Source organism: Equus przewalskii, chromosome 5 (genome assembly GCF_037783145.1).
Source record: "Equus przewalskii isolate Varuska chromosome 5, EquPr2, whole genome shotgun sequence".
Taxonomy (NCBI): domain Eukaryota; kingdom Metazoa; phylum Chordata; class Mammalia; order Perissodactyla; family Equidae; genus Equus; species Equus przewalskii.
Genome location: NC_091835.1, coordinates 24,098,261 through 24,116,535, shown reverse-complemented (window position 1 = coordinate 24,116,535; position 18,275 = coordinate 24,098,261). Strand labels below are relative to the sequence as shown.

At 61.7% G+C, this 18,275-nt stretch overlaps 1 protein-coding gene across 4 annotated transcripts; it reads right to left on the bottom strand.

Annotated features, from left to right (window-relative positions):
- Window positions 1-4,227: 4,227 nt before the first annotated feature.
- KLHL30 (kelch like family member 30) lies at window positions 4,228-17,550 on the bottom strand. 4 transcript variants are annotated; one of them, XR_011539907.1, is made up of 9 exons: window positions 17,433-17,541; window positions 14,489-15,341; window positions 12,954-13,095; window positions 10,844-10,930; window positions 10,065-10,220; window positions 8,518-8,706; window positions 7,578-7,723; window positions 4,770-6,152; window positions 4,228-4,501 (listed from the first exon to the last, which is right to left on the bottom strand). XR_011539907.1 is itself a non-coding variant. In XM_008529863.2 (8 exons), the coding sequence occupies exons 2-8, from the start codon at window positions 15,260-15,262 to the stop codon at window positions 5,901-5,903; spliced, it is 1,746 nt and encodes a 581-aa protein (XP_008528085.2). In that variant the 5' UTR covers window positions 15,263-15,341; window positions 17,433-17,550; the 3' UTR covers window positions 4,228-5,900. The 4 variants fall into 4 exon arrangements, 2 of the variants coding, with proteins under 2 accessions (XP_008528085.2, XP_070474873.1); XR_011539908.1 differs by lacking the exon at window positions 10,065-10,220; XM_008529863.2 differs by having other exon boundaries at window positions 4,228-6,152; window positions 17,433-17,550.
- Between the last annotated feature and the right edge of the window lie 725 nt (window positions 17,551-18,275).

Here is an 18,275-nt window from a genome sequence, read left to right as displayed (position 1 = left end):
ACAGAAATTGCAGATCTCCAAGAAGACGTTTGTGAAATACCGGCTTATGTAAGATGTACTCAACTAAATATATGAACTTATTTCCTCTGCAAACGTTCAGCAGTTTTGTTACGAGTAAGGAGATTTGCTTCCAGATGCATGGAGGGCGTTATTGGGAAGCCGGAAAAGAGTTAAGGATTTCTCGGGTGGCTTCTTATTTCTGGGCCCATGAGGAAGGGCTGTTAGGAAGCCTCACGTTGGAACGTTTTCATGACCTGTTTGTATGTGCTGGGCATGTGCTTCAGGGTTAAGTGTTGTAAGTTTGTTCTGTTTCATTTACTCAAGGAGACTGCATCCGCGATCATAGGACACCAAGCGTAGGGTATTCTCTGCTGAAACCTAAGATCCCCTGGCAGAGAGGGCCTCCTGTCCCCAGGAGTCGCAGCTCTGTGAACGGTCCCTTGGTGTTTCTGCAAAAGCACGTCCACATCCAGCCCTTCATTCACTTCTCGCAGGCCCCACTGATTAGCCCAGAGAGGTGGGTGGCTCGCCCAGGGACACACAGCCTGGGCTTGGGGCTGAAGTCAGACCCTCTTGCCCACTGGGCAGGATGACATCTTCACAGCCGCACGTTTCATCCATTAAGGTCCTTCCTATTCTAGATGGTGTGAAATATGAGCTGCAGGATGAGCTTGAAGGTTATTGAAGAGGATGTGGCCCTGTTTCTCTCTCAGACCAGTGGGCATCCCGTGGGTGTGGGATTTCCTCCGGGGGTCTGGCTGGCAGGGAATCCCAGGGGAACACCTGTAGCTGGCCACTCTTGAATCAGGGGGCTTGTCCACAGAACCTCCCCCGCTTAAGGAGGTGGAATGCCCTGGGGGCAGCCCAACGAAGTGGGAAGAAAGGAGCTTGGCTTGGGGACCTCATGGTGGCCAGCCTGTTCCAGAGCATCTTGGAGTGTCAGTTTCCTTGCCTGAGAGCTGGCAATAAGGCACAGGTGCCTGCTCCAGGATGAGCTGGATTTGTGGTGAGTGTGGCCTGCTTGCCTTCCAGGCCACCTGAGTGGTGAGGGTCCCTGCCCAGGCCATCGACACCACGTCACAGGGAGGTACCCCCGGACCAATGTGAAGACAGAGGCTCCAGGCTGTGGGGGCCACGGCAGAGCATGGTCAGAGCCCAGGACATCCCGGCAGTGGGTCTGCTCAGCAAACCTGGCCATTGCACGGCCCCCTGGAGCAAAGGTCACATGGGGCTTTGGAGGTGGCACATCTAGGGCCATTTGGCATGCAGCCTTCCTCTGTTAAGTGGGCATAATAGCAGCTGTTGTCCCTGAGCCCTCTTCTGGGATCCCACTCATAAGGGACGTGGGAACAGGCAAGGCCACGGCCAGGAGGAAGGCGGCCGGTGGTGCTCACCCCCAGCCCGGAGGCCAGGCTGCTTGGGGGCCCCGTGTCTGGGTTGCTGGCCCAGATTCTGTCCACAGGGGCCAGAGGGCTTGCTGCTCTCAGGTCAAGTGCCACTTGGGCCAACCTGCACCCTGGGAAGGTGACGCTCACGCTCTGTCACCTTTGGTAACACGGGTGACATGTGGGGATGGAAGGACCCGATCTGGGGAATGTGATCTTGTGTTCATGTGACATCATTTCCACCTCACAGTGGGGGGCCCCAGCCCGCAGGAGGCCAGCCTTGAGGACAGGAGCTGTTGCCATGTGAAAAACAGTTATTTTCCCAAACAGTGAACAATCCTAGTGATGTCATAGGCCCTGCCAGAGGGCCCAAATCAAATCGGTTCTGGTGCTGGTGCTGCGTCCTGTAACACGATCCCAAGGTCATGACTCAGCTGGACCTGGGGCAGGAGGGCACAAAGGGCTGGGGCCTTCAGGTGGGCTCCCTGCGTGCTTCTGGGGTCACATTTCAAAAACGGCCTCCACGCAGGGGAAGGCTGAGCTTAGCAAAGAAACGCATGGATCAGGGACCACCAGAAACGGTCTTCTGATGGCGCCGAGGCCCCTGCTGCCTGTAGCAGCAGCCCACGGGTTCAGAAGCAGAGGCAGCATCTGGAGGCAAGTTGATCCACCCCTGGATAGGGTACTGAGTGAGCATCCACAGAAGGGGACCCAGGCAGGGCTCGAGGTGGCCTCCCCCACACGCCTTCACGCCTGGCTGAAATCTAATCTTCATTCTTGGGCCCTCATGTCACAGCCTCCGCGCTGGCTTCCCAGCAGCCTGATGCAGTCAAGCTGTCCCCACTCTTCTCTCTTCCTCCAAAGGAAGGACCTTTGTGATGAAGTCATGGGAATAAAAGCTCCCTTTGCCCCCGAACACAATGGGAGCCTGAAGTCGACTTGCTGTGTGGCCTCCCGATGCACAAGGAAGGCGACCTCCGCTGTTTACCGGAGCCTCCCCAGCACATGACATCACCTAGTTCTCAGATCACGTGATTGTCCCCATAACACAGATGAGGAAACTGAGGCTCAGATTTTGGGACTGGCCCAAGGTCCTTGAGCCACCAAATGAAACCTTCTCTGGGGTCCAGCCCCCACAGCTGGAGGAGATCATGTCGGCTCCAGGGATATTCACGGCAAACAGGGAATTGCTTCCTCCGTGAAGGTTCTCGTCTCAGTCCACTTCGTTCTTCAGTTAATCAGCTGCATGCCTGGCTGGCCTCCTGTGTGCCTGGTGCTGGGGCCTCAGGAGAATCACAGACACATGGCAACGGCAGCCACACTTCAGGCTGAGTGACAGCACTGTGCTGGGGGTGCTGGGGAACAAAGGTGAGTGAGACGGCCCTGTAGGAGTCGACATCATTCCATTGCATGTGGCTGTGACCACCTCCTTCTTAAGTCACGGACAGGCTCCAGGTCAATACGCAGACTTTCCACTGGGCCAACTGGTCAACCAACCAACTGGAGCAGTGGTCTAAAGTGACAACGGTGAACTGTCATTTGAACAGTCCATTTAATGACACACATTTACATGAGAGTGTCAACTACTCTATTCCAGACATCACTGTCCCTGCCCGGTACAAGGAAGATACCTAATAATAAAAGGGTCTTGTCTGGGAGGTACTGGAAAACCCAAGTCTGATAGAAGTGGCTAGAAACATCCCTGGACCCTGGCTCACCTGGGAACGAAAAGGAGCTGAGCCCCAGCTGGTTGTGCTGGGCCTGGCTCCTGAGGACACTGTGTGGTCCCTGAGGGCTGAGGTCTGCTGGGGCAGGCGCGGTGTCTCAGTTTACCCAACATTGTGAGAAAGACAACACACACCCACCTGGCAGATGTGAATACTCTGGGGCTGGGGAGGTGGTTGGCCCCCCCCGGGCCTGAGAGTGTGGTGGGCTTTTGCACATGTTCCAAGGTCTCCACTGCCCTTTCTAGAAGCCAGACTAGCCCCAAAGCTTCTAATGAGTCCTTGTTTTCCTGCGGACTTTGATGAGGCAAGACGCTGCCTTCGGCTGCTCCATCTGTTCCTTGTGTGAATTAGTCCATTAATGTCTGTCTTACATGAGAATCTCTTGAACGTTTGATGTGCGTGCTAGACATCTTCCGTTTGCCCATCCTGGTCCCTGTCTACCTTCTCCACCTGCTACCTGTCCCTGCGGGCTGGCCGCCATGAACTGTGTCAATGGCCTGTCTTCCCTCTGATTCTGGTTGGGTTTGGCCAGTGGGAGGCACTAGTGAGAGACTACGGGGTAGGAAAGAGAGGGAGGTGGGGGTATCTATTCTGCCACTTCTCCCCACTGGGCTGCAGGTGGCGGTGGCAGGGGCTGCGTTCCATCAGCAAAGACCCCGGCTCCTTGGCAGCCCTCTCCCTCCGGCTCTCCTCCTGGAGTCTGCGTCTGCTCCTTCCTTTGCCCCTGGAGGCAGAGGGATGGTGAAGGTTGCCAGCTGTTGCCAGCCCTGGGGGCCCCTTGAGTCCTTGCTGAGTTCCTGTCAGCCGGCCCACACCTTGGAAAGCAACCTTCATTTAATTGTCCCCTATGACCCAATTTGTGGGGCCATCTGTTTCCTCCTGGGGCCCTAAAGGATGCAATTGGCCTAATCCAGCGCCCTGAATAGGCGCAGTCCAGCTAATCAGACTGGGGGCAATTTGGTACCCCAAAGGGGAGGCCCAGGCCCTGGAGTGGGATGTGCTTCCCCACCCCAGGAACTGCCTCCCATTGCCATGATGGCGCACAGGAGCAGAAAGCAAGCCTTGTTCCAGGACACCACCTTGTCAACTGCCCAACTGTGAAAAAAATAAGTCCATTTTGACATATTGAGTCTTTATTTTGAAACAGCACTTAGCTGAGTAACTTCAAGAATTGTCTAGAAAACATTTCAGAAGATTTTCTTACGGAAAGATTCAAGGATCCCAGAAACCTTCATCCTCATTTTTACCCACTCCACCAGCTGGCTAGGTGTCCTCAGGTCCGGGACTCCTGCTGCCTTGGGAACAGACACTCAGGAGGCCCTGCTCTCTCTGGGCCCTGTGGGGCCAACTCCATTCCCCACCAAGAGATCCGGGCGTGAGGAGTCAGGTCTGGGAGCCCGGTGGATCTGCATCTTTGCAAGCTGGAGGGACCTGGGGATTCCTTCCTCAGAACCAGGGATGTCAGAGGCCTCTCTGGTCCCTGATGGATTCACGGAGGGCCTGTGGGCTGACCCTGGAGAGGAACCCCAGGTCCAGAGGGAGACTGGAGCTACCCAAGGCCTCTGCTGGTCAGTGCCAGGGCTGGGCCTGGAACTCCCGACTTGCAGCCCTGTGTCCCCCGATGGAGCCTGTGACAAAGGGGGAGGCCACCGAGCACCCAGTGGGAGTCCTTTGTTGTCCCCTTGGTCACAAACTTGCGCCTCGTTCAGGAGGAGGGAGAAGGGGCAGGGAGGCTGAGCTAGCTCTGTGAGGGGCCCCCGGCTGCCCCGGGGGCTCTGGGAGAGCCCTGAGCCACCCTGAGTCACACCACGTGCTGCAGGAGGAGCCCATTGGATGCCAGCCTCGCTCAGGAAGTCATCTGGGAGTCAGCCACCAACGCACCCAAGAGGCATTCCTGGAAATCCCTGCAGGACCCCCAGCCCCACTGGGGACCTCCACTCTGAGGAAGAGCCTTGGTTTTGAAGGGAACCGCCCCTATAAACAGGGGGAATCCTGGCCAGGGAGCACCTCTTCCTGCTCACCTCCCTGGGAAGACTTTGCTGGCCCTCCCTCCCAAGTCGCACACCCCTGGCAGGCAGAAAAGCCCTCTCTCCTGGCCCCCACACCCCACATCCTTCCTTCCAGTGCCTCCCTCGGTGCTGTCCTCCTGGGAGATGTGGCACAGAAAGGGCTGGGCCTCCTGGGTCCCCAGGAGCAAGCTTTGGAAACAAGGTGCCAGCATGCAAGGCTGGGAGCAGGGAGAGATGACAGCCCACCGGAGCTGGCCCCATGTGCCTGAGGCCCAGAGAGGGGCAGCTGCTGACTATGGTCACACAGCTGTGGGCCAGGCAGAAGCAGGCCCATGAAGGCCTGGTGCTGACCCCACCCCAGGGCCCTTTGCTCTGTGCCCACCCTCTCCAACAGCTTCAGCTTCCCCGGCCAATCCGTGTCACCCTTCATTTGTGCAACTCCTGCAAAAACCACCGGTGGGACACAGCCCGGAAGGGCCAACATTCAGAGAGTCCGAGAGTTTTCACAATGCTTCCTCGGAGCCCTCAGTTCCTTCTTCTGAGGTCTCCCCTCTATACAGGCATCCTGAGGCCCAGCCCTTGCCATGGGTCAGCTAGGAGTTTGGGGTGGTGGCTGCGGAGAGCAAGGCTGTGTCCTCTGACGTCCCTGGTGGCCCGAGCCCAGCTCAAGCCCTGGAGGGGACAGTGGCACTTAGTGAACAAACAAGCAAAAATAAGAGGGGGGCCATCCCACAGGGGTGGGGGCTCTGCTGGCCCCCCCAGGTATGACGAGGAGCCGCTCAGTGCTCCTGGGCGGGGCTGAAGGGCTGCGTCCATTTGGAGATGTCCAGGAAGATGCTGGAGGCCCCGTGGTAGAGCCAGAGGCGGGGCAGGGCGCCGTGGCGGACCCAGGCGTCGCGCCCGCGGTCGTAAGCCTCCATCTCCACGTGGTAGTCGCCGTCCATGCCCTGCCAGCGGCCGCCGGTCACGTAGAGCGCGTCGCCCAGCGGCACCAGCGCACCGTTCTCATGCAGGCTGTGCAGGGACTGCACCTGTGGATGGTCAGCGGTCAGTGCCCAGTGGGCTGCTGGAGGGGGTGGCCAGGGGTGCCCTTGGGTGGCGGGGCGGGGGACAGGCAGAAAGGACAGCCAGTACTCACCCGCCATCCTGTCCAGGGCACCAGCACACCTGCTACCTGGGGACCTGTAACTCCCCCCACCTCCCCCTCCAGGACCCCACAGACTCTCCCTTTAGTGGGGAGACCCCACTGCTCCCCTCCAACCCACATGTCCCAGGGTGAAGTTGGGGACTCAGCGGGGGTGGGGGATGTGGAGGCTGGAGCTGCCTCCCAGGATGAGGACTGGGCTGGGCCTCTGACTCAGCTGCTCTCTTGGATGGGACAGATGTGGCCACAGCCCTGACAGATGCACATGTGACCCCTCGCCCCGTGGGACCCCTCGTTCTGCCCCTGCACCCCCTGCCTCGGCCCGTGGCCTCAGGAGTGCCCTGGAGAGGGACTGTGGGGTGAGGGCCAACAGCTTTCCAGAGGCCAGAGAGAGATGTGGGCACTTCTGGAAGCACCCAGGCCTGGAGAGGACAAAGGGGAGCCCCACACGGCTGGGACCCCAGCCCAGAACAGTGGCGTAGGCTGGGAGAGGCCAGGCCGAGGCCCAGCTGACAGGGCCCAGGAAGAAAGCGCCAGCCTGCCAGGGCCCGCCCTGCACCTGTTCCGACTCTGTGACGGGGGCCTCCGGTCAGCTGAGCACTGACGCCAGGGGACAGCTGCAGTCAGCCGGACCGCAGAGGCCCTCATGTTGCCTGGCTGCCCAGCGTGGCCTTCCTGGGGTGGCTCTGGAAGCAGTGCCACCTCCTGGGACCTCCGGGGACTGAGACCCTCAAGGCAGGCAAGGCGGGCCTAGGATGTCCAGCTAGTACAGAGGCCACCATGGGCTCCAGGCACTGTCCCTTCTCCTTCTCTGGAAGGAAGGTGGGGAAAGGACCTGTGGCCCCAAGGACAGGTCTTGAGATGCCCACCTCTTTTCCTGTCCCCCAGGTCTGATGGAGGAGGAGGAGGGGAGAAGCGGCTGCACTGGGGGAAATGGGACACCAAGGAGCTGGCTGCTCCCACCTCACCCACAGCTCAGGAGTCCCCTCCCTGGCTTGATCACCCCCGGGGACAGGAGACTCACTCCCTCTCAGGCCTGGCCAGAACCAGGAAGGAAGTGCTCTTGCTTAGTCTAGCTGTCCCTGAAGCAGCCCCCGTGAGCCCAATTTTGCTCCCTGAGAAGGACAGGTGGCCTTATGCTGGGGACAGAGCACCAAGGTGACCAGCAGCCCGTGCTCGTTGGCTCTCATCTCTCCCTTCTCTGCCCGCCCCATGTAGTGACAGCCCCACATCCCCTGTCCGCAGCCTGCTCTCTGCAGAGTCAGGAGTCCTGGGGGGGTCGGGTGGCCCTGGGAGTGAGGCTGAGGCCCACCTTCTGCCACAGGTTGGCCCCTGGGTCGTACACATAGACCTTCTTGGTGTTGTCTCCGACCAAGTAGAGCGCCCCCTGCAGGGCAGCACAGCGCGGCGAGGACAGGTACTTGGGGAGGAAGGGGGAGGCGATGACGCTCCATGTGTCTGCGGGGACATAGCACAGGCCCACTGTCACCGGGGGGACCAGGTGGGGCCCCAGGGGAAGGCCCCTCTCTGAGGCTCAGGAGTGAGGCCTTGGCGGGACTGGGGGGGTTGTGGGGGCACCACAGGCCGCCCACTGCCCGAGCCTCACCAGCCTCACTCCCCCTGGGCTGGGTGGGCAGGCTGGTGCGGGCAGGGCGCCCTTGGAACCTCGTCCCCAGGTCCTCAGCAGGACTTTAGGGCACTCAGAGCCCTTGGCCTGGCTGCCACCCAGCCTGCCCCACCCTGACTCGTCGCCCCTGGGTTCTTGACCCTGGGTCCAGTCCATCTCCTGTGGAATCCTCACACCCACCCTGCAAAATGGGTCCTATTGTCATCTCCACCGTGCGGAGGATGGGATGGAGGGTCAGAGATGGGGTGGGAGGGCCATTGAGCCCAAGAGAGCCCAGCTGGGGCCAAACACTGCTACAGCACCCAGAGCCCCAGTAAGCACCCACCTGGCCTTGGGGGTCTGGGCCACGGCTCCTGGCTCATGAGGCCAGTTCCAGGTGGATGCCCCAGCCAGAGAACTTTTAGGACCCGGGCCTGGGCTTCGCCATCCCCTGGCCATGGGCACCCTGCCGCCATCCCCCAGCCCCGGCACCTCTAGGCTGGGATGGGGCTGTGGCCCTGTGCTGGCGACCCCCTTGCTTCCCTGCCTCCTCGGCCCTCTTCCCCCACTGTCCCATCCACGTCTGACCTTTGTAAGAGGCCCGGGGCCGCCTGCCCCTGCCCCCACCCCTGGCCCCAGCCCCCACCTGTGACGGGACTGTAGCACTGGAGGGCGAGCGCGTTGTACTTGCAGGCGCTGGAGCCCACCAGGTAGAGCCGGCCCTGGCAGCCGGCCGCCGAGAAATTGCTGACATACTTGAGGGCTGGGCTCACAGGCGTCCAGGTGTCCGTGTAGGGGTCGTAGCTCTCCACCTCCACCACGTCCAGAGTGGTACCTGCGGAGGTGGGAGGGTCAGGGATGCAGGGGGGTGGGGACAAGGATGGTTCCCAGACACGCAGGGTCGGAGGATCTGTAGAGGCCGCAGGGGCCACTCTGGGTGTCCCAGGAGGGAAGGGAGGTGAAAGAGGGCCCGGCCGTGCGAGATGGGTGAGTTACCACCATTTCACAGAGAGGGAAACTGAGACTCCGAGAGCGAGGGTCACACTGCCAAGGAGTGGGCACTCAGGAGTACCTGACTCCAGAATGCTCGAGGAGACCTCACAGTGAAGCCCTGCCACTCTCAACCCTCAGAGCCCAGGCCGGGTTGGAAAGGTGCTGTGGGGACCCCCAGAGGCCGCCACTTCCGGGCCTCTCACATGGTGGGTGTCCTTCCCTGGGGTGGGGGAGCTCAGTCCTGGATAGCTGTAAGAGGTAAGACCCCGGAGCTGTAGGCAACCCCCACCCCAGCCCCCGAGAGCCGGGATGTGATGTTGATGTGGACCTGCCCGTGGGAGGTTGGGCACTCCTGCTCTCCCTGGGGCCCCCCTCAGCCTCTGAGAGCCTGGGGCCCCAAGTTGTCCTGGGCTCAGGAGCTGTGCCTGCTCTTGGCGGGGGTGGGGGGGATGACATGCAGCCATTGAGAGAAAAGGGGCTGCCCAGGGCAGGTGGGGACATTTAGAAGTGACCTCAGGGTCAGTCCATCACCTACACAGGTTGTGGGAATCTTGCTCAGCCACACGCATTTCGTTTTTCAGTATTCATCTAACCGTGAGCATCCCTGGGGTCACTTCTCGCCGTAGCCCTGGGTGTGAGGGGGATAGGGTGGGCCCTTGTGCTCAGGCTGGGTGCATGGTAGGGACAAACGTGACAGCAGAGGGACCCACTGTGGGTCCCCTTACCCCAGAGACTTCACTGAGGAGGTGACCTGGAGCTGAGGGCCAAGCCCAAGGGTCTGAGACGGGAGTGGTTCTCTCCACGGTCAGCTTGAGGCCCCAGCTCCTCATGGGTCCCCCTTTGGCGACTGACTCATGGCCCTGTTTTCTGGGTCCCCGGAGCACATCAGAGTCACCCTGGAGCTGGCTGCTGAGGCTGGTGGCTGAGCCTCAGCCCAGGACTCCCGGGTGGCAGGTGGCACAGCCTGACTGGGAGTCCTTGGGGGGGCTCATTTACCCCAGACAGCAAGCTCCTGAGGTCAGGAGTGGAGAGCTGTACCTCTGTCATTCCTGAGGCAAGCATGGGGGGTTCTCTGGTCCCTGGTGGGGGCGTTGGGGCAGGAGGCTTGTTTGTGGGATGCAGGGGCTCCCAGGCTGCAGAGAGGAGGGGAGGGGGCTCGGACGAGCAGGAGGCGCCCAGGGGGATGGGGGGGCGCCTTACCACCGATGGCATAGATCTCCCCATTGAGTGCCGCGCTGGCGTGGTTCGTACGGGCCTTCAGCATGGGGGCCACGGGCTTCCAGGCTGCCTCCGTCAGCGGGAAGCACCAGGCCTGCGTGGTTGACCAGGTGTCCGTCTTGGTGCCCCGAGAGCCACCTGCCAGGGGAGTGCTGTCATTCGGGCGCCCACCAGCCTGGGATCTCCTGACCAGTGGGGGCCGGACACCATGAGGCCTGCCCCCTCTCCCCCTGCCAGGCCTCCATGCTGCCAGACGCTGGCTGGGGTGGGACCGTGGTGGTACATACAACTTAGACATGTCCCTCTGTGCCCCATAAACAAAGGGGACAAGATCAGTGGTTTCAAACCTCCATCCGTGGAAGCTTTTTCCCCAACCAAATCTTACAAGGACCCCCAACTTCTAAGATATGAAAGAGCAGAGTGACACCACCCCCTCCCCCCCCCCCCCCCCCCATTGCACAGTTCCTTCTGGGGAAGCCCGGGCTGCAAAAGCAGAGCAAGGCCATGCTGGGGGTCCCCGTCAGACAGAACAGGGAATGGCTCCCTGCACCCATGTGTGGACCCTGGGAGTTTAAATTTCCTCATTTTTCACATCATGGAAAGTTCTGGAAGAGCCTTGACTCAACTGTCGGGGGTTGGGTTGGGTGAAGGGGGAGAGCTGGTTCTCGCTGGAGTTATGTTCAGAGTTCAGATCGGCTGCCCTGACAAAGCCGCTGGGAGCTTGGCTCTGAGGCGGCTCTGCAGGGCCCCCGCCTGCCCACCTGTGACATAGACGGCGTTGTTCAGCGCTGCCAAGGAGAAGCCCCACTTGTGGTAGTCAGGGAAGTCCGGGAGCGCCATCCACCTCTCTGGCAGGAAGAGAGAGAGGCAGGGGGTTAGAGGGGCTGAGCTCGCTGCTGGGGCCTCCCCTCGCCCCTCAGCGCCCCTCCACCCAGTGGCTGCACAGATGTCCCTTCACCGGTGGAAGGACAAGAGGGAGCACTCAGCCAGGCGCAGTGGTTGGGGGAGACACCCAGGGGAGGTAGGGTCCGAGGCGGCCCTGGATGCTGTGTGTGCCACTGCCAGGCCTGGTCCCTGGTGGCCCCTACCTCCCCATGCTGCCCTTTGGAGCCCAGAACCCAGACTGGACACAGGACCACACCCAGGGTGAGCAGAGAGGCGGCCGAAGTCCAGAGGCCAGGTCTCACCCTGACCCTGCAGTTGACCGCACTGACCCCAGTCAGATGGGGTGATGGGTTAAGGGGCCTGATCTCTGGTCACTAGTGAGTCATAATACAAACATCATTCATTCATTCCTCATTCATTCATTCCTTCATCCCCGGCACCTTCTGTGCTCACGTGCAGCCAGGGGCGTGTAGGGGATCAGATTCAGGCCTGGCAGCAGGCAGGGTGGGTCCGAATCCCAGCTCTTGCAGGCCAGCCGTGTGGCCTTGGGCAAACCCCAGCCTCTGTTTCCTCGTCTGTAGGACGGGGTAATTCCCAGCTCTCGGGGAGGGACTGCGTGAGATGACACCTGTCTGTCACACGACAACTGCTCAGCTGATGGTGGCTGTTAGGACCACTGTGGCTATTGTGAGGGACAGAGCAATGTGCCCATGTTGGATCTGCCTTCACGGAGCTACGTGAGGTAAACTGAGGCACGAGATGAAAAAATGCTTTGAAAAAATCAAAATGAGACAAACGTGGGAATGTAAGTCCTATAAATGGACACGTTTTGGGTGTTTGTGGAAGGCTGTGAGAGACCCAGGCCTCGAGGATGTCCCCCCGGGAGACTCTGTTTATTGTTTGTGACAGTTTTCGGGACACAAGGAGCTCCTGGCCTTGTTGGGCGCCTGCCCTCTGGGCAGGGACTGCATGTCCCCCTGACTCATGTCTGTGTCACCCCAGGGTGGGGATTGCCCAGCGGTCACCAGGCCTTTGCCTGCCAGCGTCCCCCGCCCCCCCCCAACTCCCCGCGGGGTCCGAGGGACAGCTGCTCCCAGGCGGAACCAGCAGAGCTCATCCCCTGACGTCAGCCCCAAATCCCGTCTCGTCAGCCCTGACCTGGGACAGCTGGCCTCTGACTTCCTGGAGCCACCAGCCGCTGACGCCATGGGGACGGTGGCGACCTGCCTGGGGGCCCCAGGATACCAGCCAGCCCGCATCCGTGCTTTCTGAAGAGCTGCCCGGGGCCAGCACGGCCCCTCCACGGCCCCTGCTGCCCGCCCTCTCTTCCTCCTTTCCCAAGAGGGAATGCCACCCCCCACCCCGAAGGAGAGGCCACATCCAAATGGAAGGCCTGGCCCCCCGAGCCTATTGGCATTGCATTACGACTGTGTGAGGAGCCCGTTTCACAGATGAAGGAACTGAGGCTCAGGGAGGTGAGGTGACCACTCAAGGGTGGGAATTAGAACCCCATTCGGGCCAACCCAGACCCCGAGCTCTCACCCCTCCAGGCTGCCTACATGCCCAGCTGCCTGTTCGCCTCTTGGGCCCATGGTTCCAGTGGGTGCAGAGGGGAGGGGGCACCAAGAAGAAGCAGCTGGCCAGGCTGCTCACCTCACTCGGGCCAGTGGCCCCCCGCCTGCCCACCCCAGTGCAGTCTGGGAAGCAGAGTCCTTTATCTGGGACCCCAGGACCTAAAAGACTACAGTCAGGGCTGTGGCTGGAGGGAGGTGGGCCACAGTGCCCCCCCCCCCCAGCATCCCCTCCCTCTGCCATGGCCCCCAGGCTCCCCTGCAGCCCCCCGGGGAGGCCCAGGCACACCCAGGACTGTGGACTCAGGGGACCACTGCTCTCTGTGCACCTCACTCGCTCTGCCCGCTAGATGGACACAAGCCTTTCACATCGGGTGCAGGGCCTGAGCCCTGGGCGCTGGGAGGGGCTACTCACTGGCCTTGGTGTTGTAGAAGGCAAAGTTCCCTGGGTGGGGAGCCGGCTCCTCGGCGCCCTCCTCGTCCTCCTCCAGCGCCCGCCCACCCACCACCACCAGCACCTCCTCCAGCGTCTGTGTCTGCGGGAGGGCCAGCAGAGCCTGCGGGCCAAGAGGGCTAGAATCAGAGGGGCAGGGCTGCTGTCTCCCGGAGCGAGAGGCCCGGGCACTGGCAGCCCTCAAGGGCATTTTCTGGGGCAGGTGGTGGCCTGGATGCATGGGGGTGGCTGTGGGTCCACAAGTGTGCCCCTGTGTCCATGCACATGTGTGGAGTGGGGCAAGCTTCAGTGTGTGGATGCCCGTGTGTTTGTGCATGTGTGTGCATGTGCCCATGCACACATGCGCGTGGGCACATGCACATGCACACACATACACGTGGGGCTGGGGATGGCGGCAAGTGCTCAGAACTGGGAGCAGGTCCATGTGAGTTCAGAACATGAGAGCTGCTCCCCCACCAGCAGTCACTTCATGGCTTTTGGAGGCCGCTTCCCCATTTAAGCCTCCTGCCCCACCTCGTGGAGCCCAGCTCCCCCAGACCAGCACGTAGCAGGTCACACCAGGAAGGCCCTGGCCCAGCAGCAGGTGCTGGAATGGTTCCTCCCTGGTTGGTAAGGAGCCACCCCACAGAGCTCCCCGGAGCCACATCCTACCGCCTCTCTGACCCCTCCTATGGAACCCTGGGCCGCCCGCCTCCAGCAATTACAAGGTCAACACCTAGCAAGGCGGGGCCTCCAGCCGGCTCCAGCATGAGGCTGGCCCTTTGTGCCCGGTGGAGCCCGGCGGAGCCCCATGGTGCCTGGCAGTGCCTGGCAGTGCAGGGGTTAGGATCCTGCCACCACACACCCCACTCCTGGCCTGAGCCACATCTTTGTCCCCAGACCCGGCTCCCGAGGAGTCTTCAGAGCAAGGTCCTGAGCAGGCTGCCCAGCAGCAGACAGACTCATCAACATCTTGTTTCAGGGACACCCTGGGCTGTCACTTCATCAGGACCTGCCCTGCCTGCCAGGCCCACAGCCAGCACAGATAGGAAATTGCACCCCATAAACTCTCGAGCAGCTTCCTGAGGGTCAGGTGGTGGCCGGCTGCCATGCTGTCCGTGCTCCTCGCCCTTGCACAACCGTGCCATCTTCCTGGATTGCTTGCCCTCCTGCCCAGCTCCTATTCCCCTCCTCTAAGGCCCAGATGAGGTGCTGCCGCCTCCAGAGAGCTCCCCCTGACCACCACTCCTCCGAGGATGCCCCCAGCACAGCGCTGCCCTTTCTCACACTGCTTTAGGTCTGTTTCCAGGTTTGTCCCCACCAGGCTGTGAGCTCCTTTCAGGACAAGGCTTGGCACACACAGGGGTACAGTCTGTACTTGGGGGTGAATGGTGATGCCCTCACAGTAACCGGCCCGAGGCAGGTAGACTTGTAAGCGTGGGGCCACAGTGGGGATGCCCACTCTGTACCCTCCATCCCCATGCAGGTGGGGTCTCCCTGCTCCCCACCTCACTCACCCCGTTGTGGCCCTGGGACAGGGCCGCCTGACATGCCTCTGACTCCCGGATCAGCGGCTCTGTGGCCAGTAGCTGCTGCACGCAGGGCCTGGGCACGGCGTCCAGGTGCACCAGGCTGAGCAACTCCGGCAGGTGGGTGGCCCGGGCTTGCGGGTCATGGCGCACCCAGCGCAGCAGGGCCTCCAGCCGGCTTTGCTCTGGCTGCACCTGCAACAGGTCGCTTGCCAGACAGGTGGCCAGCCGGTCTTGGGACAGCTGCAGGAACTCGTCCTCCCGGGCTACAGCCTCAAAGTTCTCTCGCAGGAAGGCCCAGGCCTTGGCAGCCACGCCCAGCAACCCCTGCTGCTCCCCAAACTCACAGATGCCCAGGCAGTTGGTGGCGTCCAGCTGCTGCTGCAGGTAGCGGCCGCAGACCTTCTGCACAGCGGGGAAGTGGAGGCGCGCGGCTGTGCGGGTCAGGGCCTCCACGTTGCCCTGCGTGACGGTCAGCCGGCCCGTGTACACGAAGTCCACCAGCTGCCCCACCATGGCGGGCTCCACGTCCCGCAGCTCCACGCGCGCCGAGAAGCTCTCAGCAAAGTCGCCAGCAAACATGGCGTGGAAGTAGGGGCTGCTCAGTGCCAGGAGGCCGCGGTGGCAGGGCAGCTCCTGGTCCCCCACCAGCAGCGTGACATCGGCCAGCTTGGGCTGCGAGCGCAGCCGCTGCAGGCCGTCCAGCATGTCCTGGGCATGCGAGGGCAGGTGGAAGTCCAGGTCATCCACGTTCCGCACCATGGATACCAGTGCAGCCGCAGGGGCGCCCTGTAGCCCACTCACTCGCAAGGAAGAAAGGCCCTGGTGCCCACCTGGGATCCTAGGGAGAGAGGAGAGCAGGGTCAGCCGGGGTCAGGGGGATGGTCTCATCCCCCCAGTCACCCACCCATCCAACCATCTGTCCGTAGTCCTTTCCACCCCTCGACAAGCATTGGCTAAGCATCAACCTTGGGCAAAGCACATCTCCCCTGATGCAGCCCCACAGCCCGTGAGGACGGCACAGCGCTCCCTCCAAGTCACAGTGAGGAGGTCGAGGCTCAGAGGGTGGGAGACCTACACACAGCCAGGCCATTGGGGCAGGATGGGGCCAGCAAGAGAACCCCCGCCCTGGGCTCCGAGCCTGGCTCCCCCACTTCCTAGCTGTGTCATCTTGGACAAGTGACTTGAGCCTTTTGTGCCTCAGTTTCCCTACCTGTAAAAGGGACCCTCATGGCACCCACCTCATACCAACTCTGGGCTACGCAGCACAGACCCCCTGACACACGGGGCTCCCTGTGGCCCCCAATCTCCAAGTGGCTTCCTCTGCTCCCAGAGCCGACACTGGTGGGGAGGGCTTTGGGGGCATTTGAAAGGTTTGCTGCCCACCCATCCTCACTGTCTGCATCACATGGAGCCTCGGCCTGCCGAGACCTTGCTGGGCAACCTTGGGTGAGCCACGCCCCTCTCTGGTCCCAGTTTCCTCATCTGCAGATTGAGAGGCTGGCGGCGAAGGGACTGCATGAACACGCCAACACAGTGCTCCCCACGTCATGAGTGTGGCACACGAATTGGTCACTTAGCCCTCATGACAGTCCTGTGAGGTGAGTGCCATGAGGGTCCCTCTTACAGGTGAGGAAACTGAGGCACAAAAGGCTCAAGTCACTTGTCCAAGATGACACAGCCAGGAAGTGGGGGCGCCAGGCTCGGGGGCCTTGCCCTGAACCCCCAGGTTTCACGTCGCTGGGTGTAGGTTGGTAAAGAAACAACCCAACGGGGCTTTCCGGAGGATGATTTCGCATCCCAGTTTTTGCATCGTCTGATTCAGCAGATCCTCTTCTGGGCTTATTTAATTACGTGCATGTTTATTTACGCATTTTTGATGTTTTACTCCAAGAAAGAAACGTTCTGCCAGAGGCCTTCACGCCCGTGACCCACAGTTTCCGAAAGCTGCACAGTCAGGGAATGGCCCGTCCACCAGGGGGCGCCCTCCGGAGCCATCAGAGGGTAGGACAAGGGCCAGCGCGCCCATGGGGACAAGAAGCTGGGTGAAATAAGTGCCATCAAAGTGACAAAGCCCCACAAGGAGAACCGGGGAACTCCCGAGGCCAAGGGGCGGGAGGGTCTTGCTGGGTTACTGTGAGAGCACCGCTGGCGGGAGCTTGAGGCCCCCTTCCCCGTGGGTGCCCGTCTCCATCCTGTAGAGCAGTGAGGTACCCAGGGAGCCTCCGTTGGGGCCCAAGGACCTGCCTGGGCTCATGCCCGGACAGGACAGGACAGGGGCCCCGGCTGGCATCCGTCCTGCCTGACCCGCTCCCCAGGGAGGCCCTCTGGCCGGGCAAAGGCGGCTCTGCCCTCCCAGGGGAGGACCAGAGATTAGCCAGTCGGCCGCCTCCCCCAGGCCTTGCATTCCCATCATTGTTGTGTTCCCTTTGGCCAGCTGCTGCGGCGACAGGGGCCAGCGGGCCGGAGCGCCCAGCCACCTTCCTGAGGGGCCTTAGCCGTGTCTGCGGACACCTGCCTCCCTGTAGTCCCAGCACGAGGCGGGGCTTCTGCAGGGTCTTGGAGCCTCAAGCCAGCGTCTGCCCAGGCGGGGATTCAGGAGGGCTGAGGGGCAGGACAGCAAGGGAAGGGCTTGAGCAAGCTCCGGCCGGGGACTGGACGCTGTGGCCCGGGCTGCAGTCAGAGGGTGTGGTCCAGCCTCCCCCGCCTGCCTCTCCAGCTAGGACACAAAGGAAGGCGGGCCCACGAGCCCCCCCCACCACCTCGAGGAGCCCAGCTCAACCAGGGTTGGGGGTCTTTCTCCAAACCACCCAGCGCTATCATCTCCATGCAGCTGGGCTGTCCCACTGCAGCCCACCCTGCCCTGCTGGTCCCTTCCCTGGTCTCCAGCTCCCCCTCCTGTCTGCTCCCCTCCAGAACCCCCAGACCCTACCTCTCTGTCGGCCCCTGGACCCCGGTGCTGAGCACGCAGGCCGGAGAACAGGACTGCCCAGCCGGCAAGGGGCATACAGGCCTGCTGGGCTGGGCTGGGCTGGGCTGGGCGACCACGTGGGGACAAAAGGGTATTTTTAGCCTCTGCCTGCATCAGGAGGGAGGGATGGGCCGGTGGGGGAAGGAGAGAGGCGATGACTCCTCCGGGCTGTCCGCTCAGAGAGCCCACACTTCCCATGTCACTCTGTGTCAGGAAGGCTGAGTCCTCCCGGGACCGGGGACCGGGATGGGCAGCAGGAAGCATTCCAGGGCGAGGGCGTCAGGCTGACTGGGGTGGGGGCTGACTGCGGCTCCCCACTTCTGCAAGAGGGGGACAGTGGTGCCTGTGTGGGGGACTCAGGAGGGGACCTGTGAGGGCCCCACAGGTACTAGCTTCCCTGCGGTTGTGGACAGATACCCATGTGGCCTCTCTTTCATCTGTCAAGTGGGGAAAAGTGGCTATTATGAAGAAAGGCAGATTGGTCAGCAAAGGCTTTCAAAACTTGGGGTCTGTGGTGGCGGGGAAGTCTCTCGTGGTCAAGGGAGTGCCCAGAGAGGTGAGGAGGCACCCTGAGTGCCCACTAGTCTGGTGACAGGGCCACAGGATCCTGAGGACCCATCCCCGTCATATCGTGGCCTTGGTCTCGGGGCTGCCCTGTGTGCCTTCACCAGTCACGGGAGCCAAGGACAGCGGAGAAACGGGGTCATCTAAAAATACAGCGGTGGTGGCTGGCGGCCTCCCCTGCGTGCTGGGGTCACACGGTCACAGGGGAATCCCTCACGCCTGGGTCTGCTGGGCTCTGGA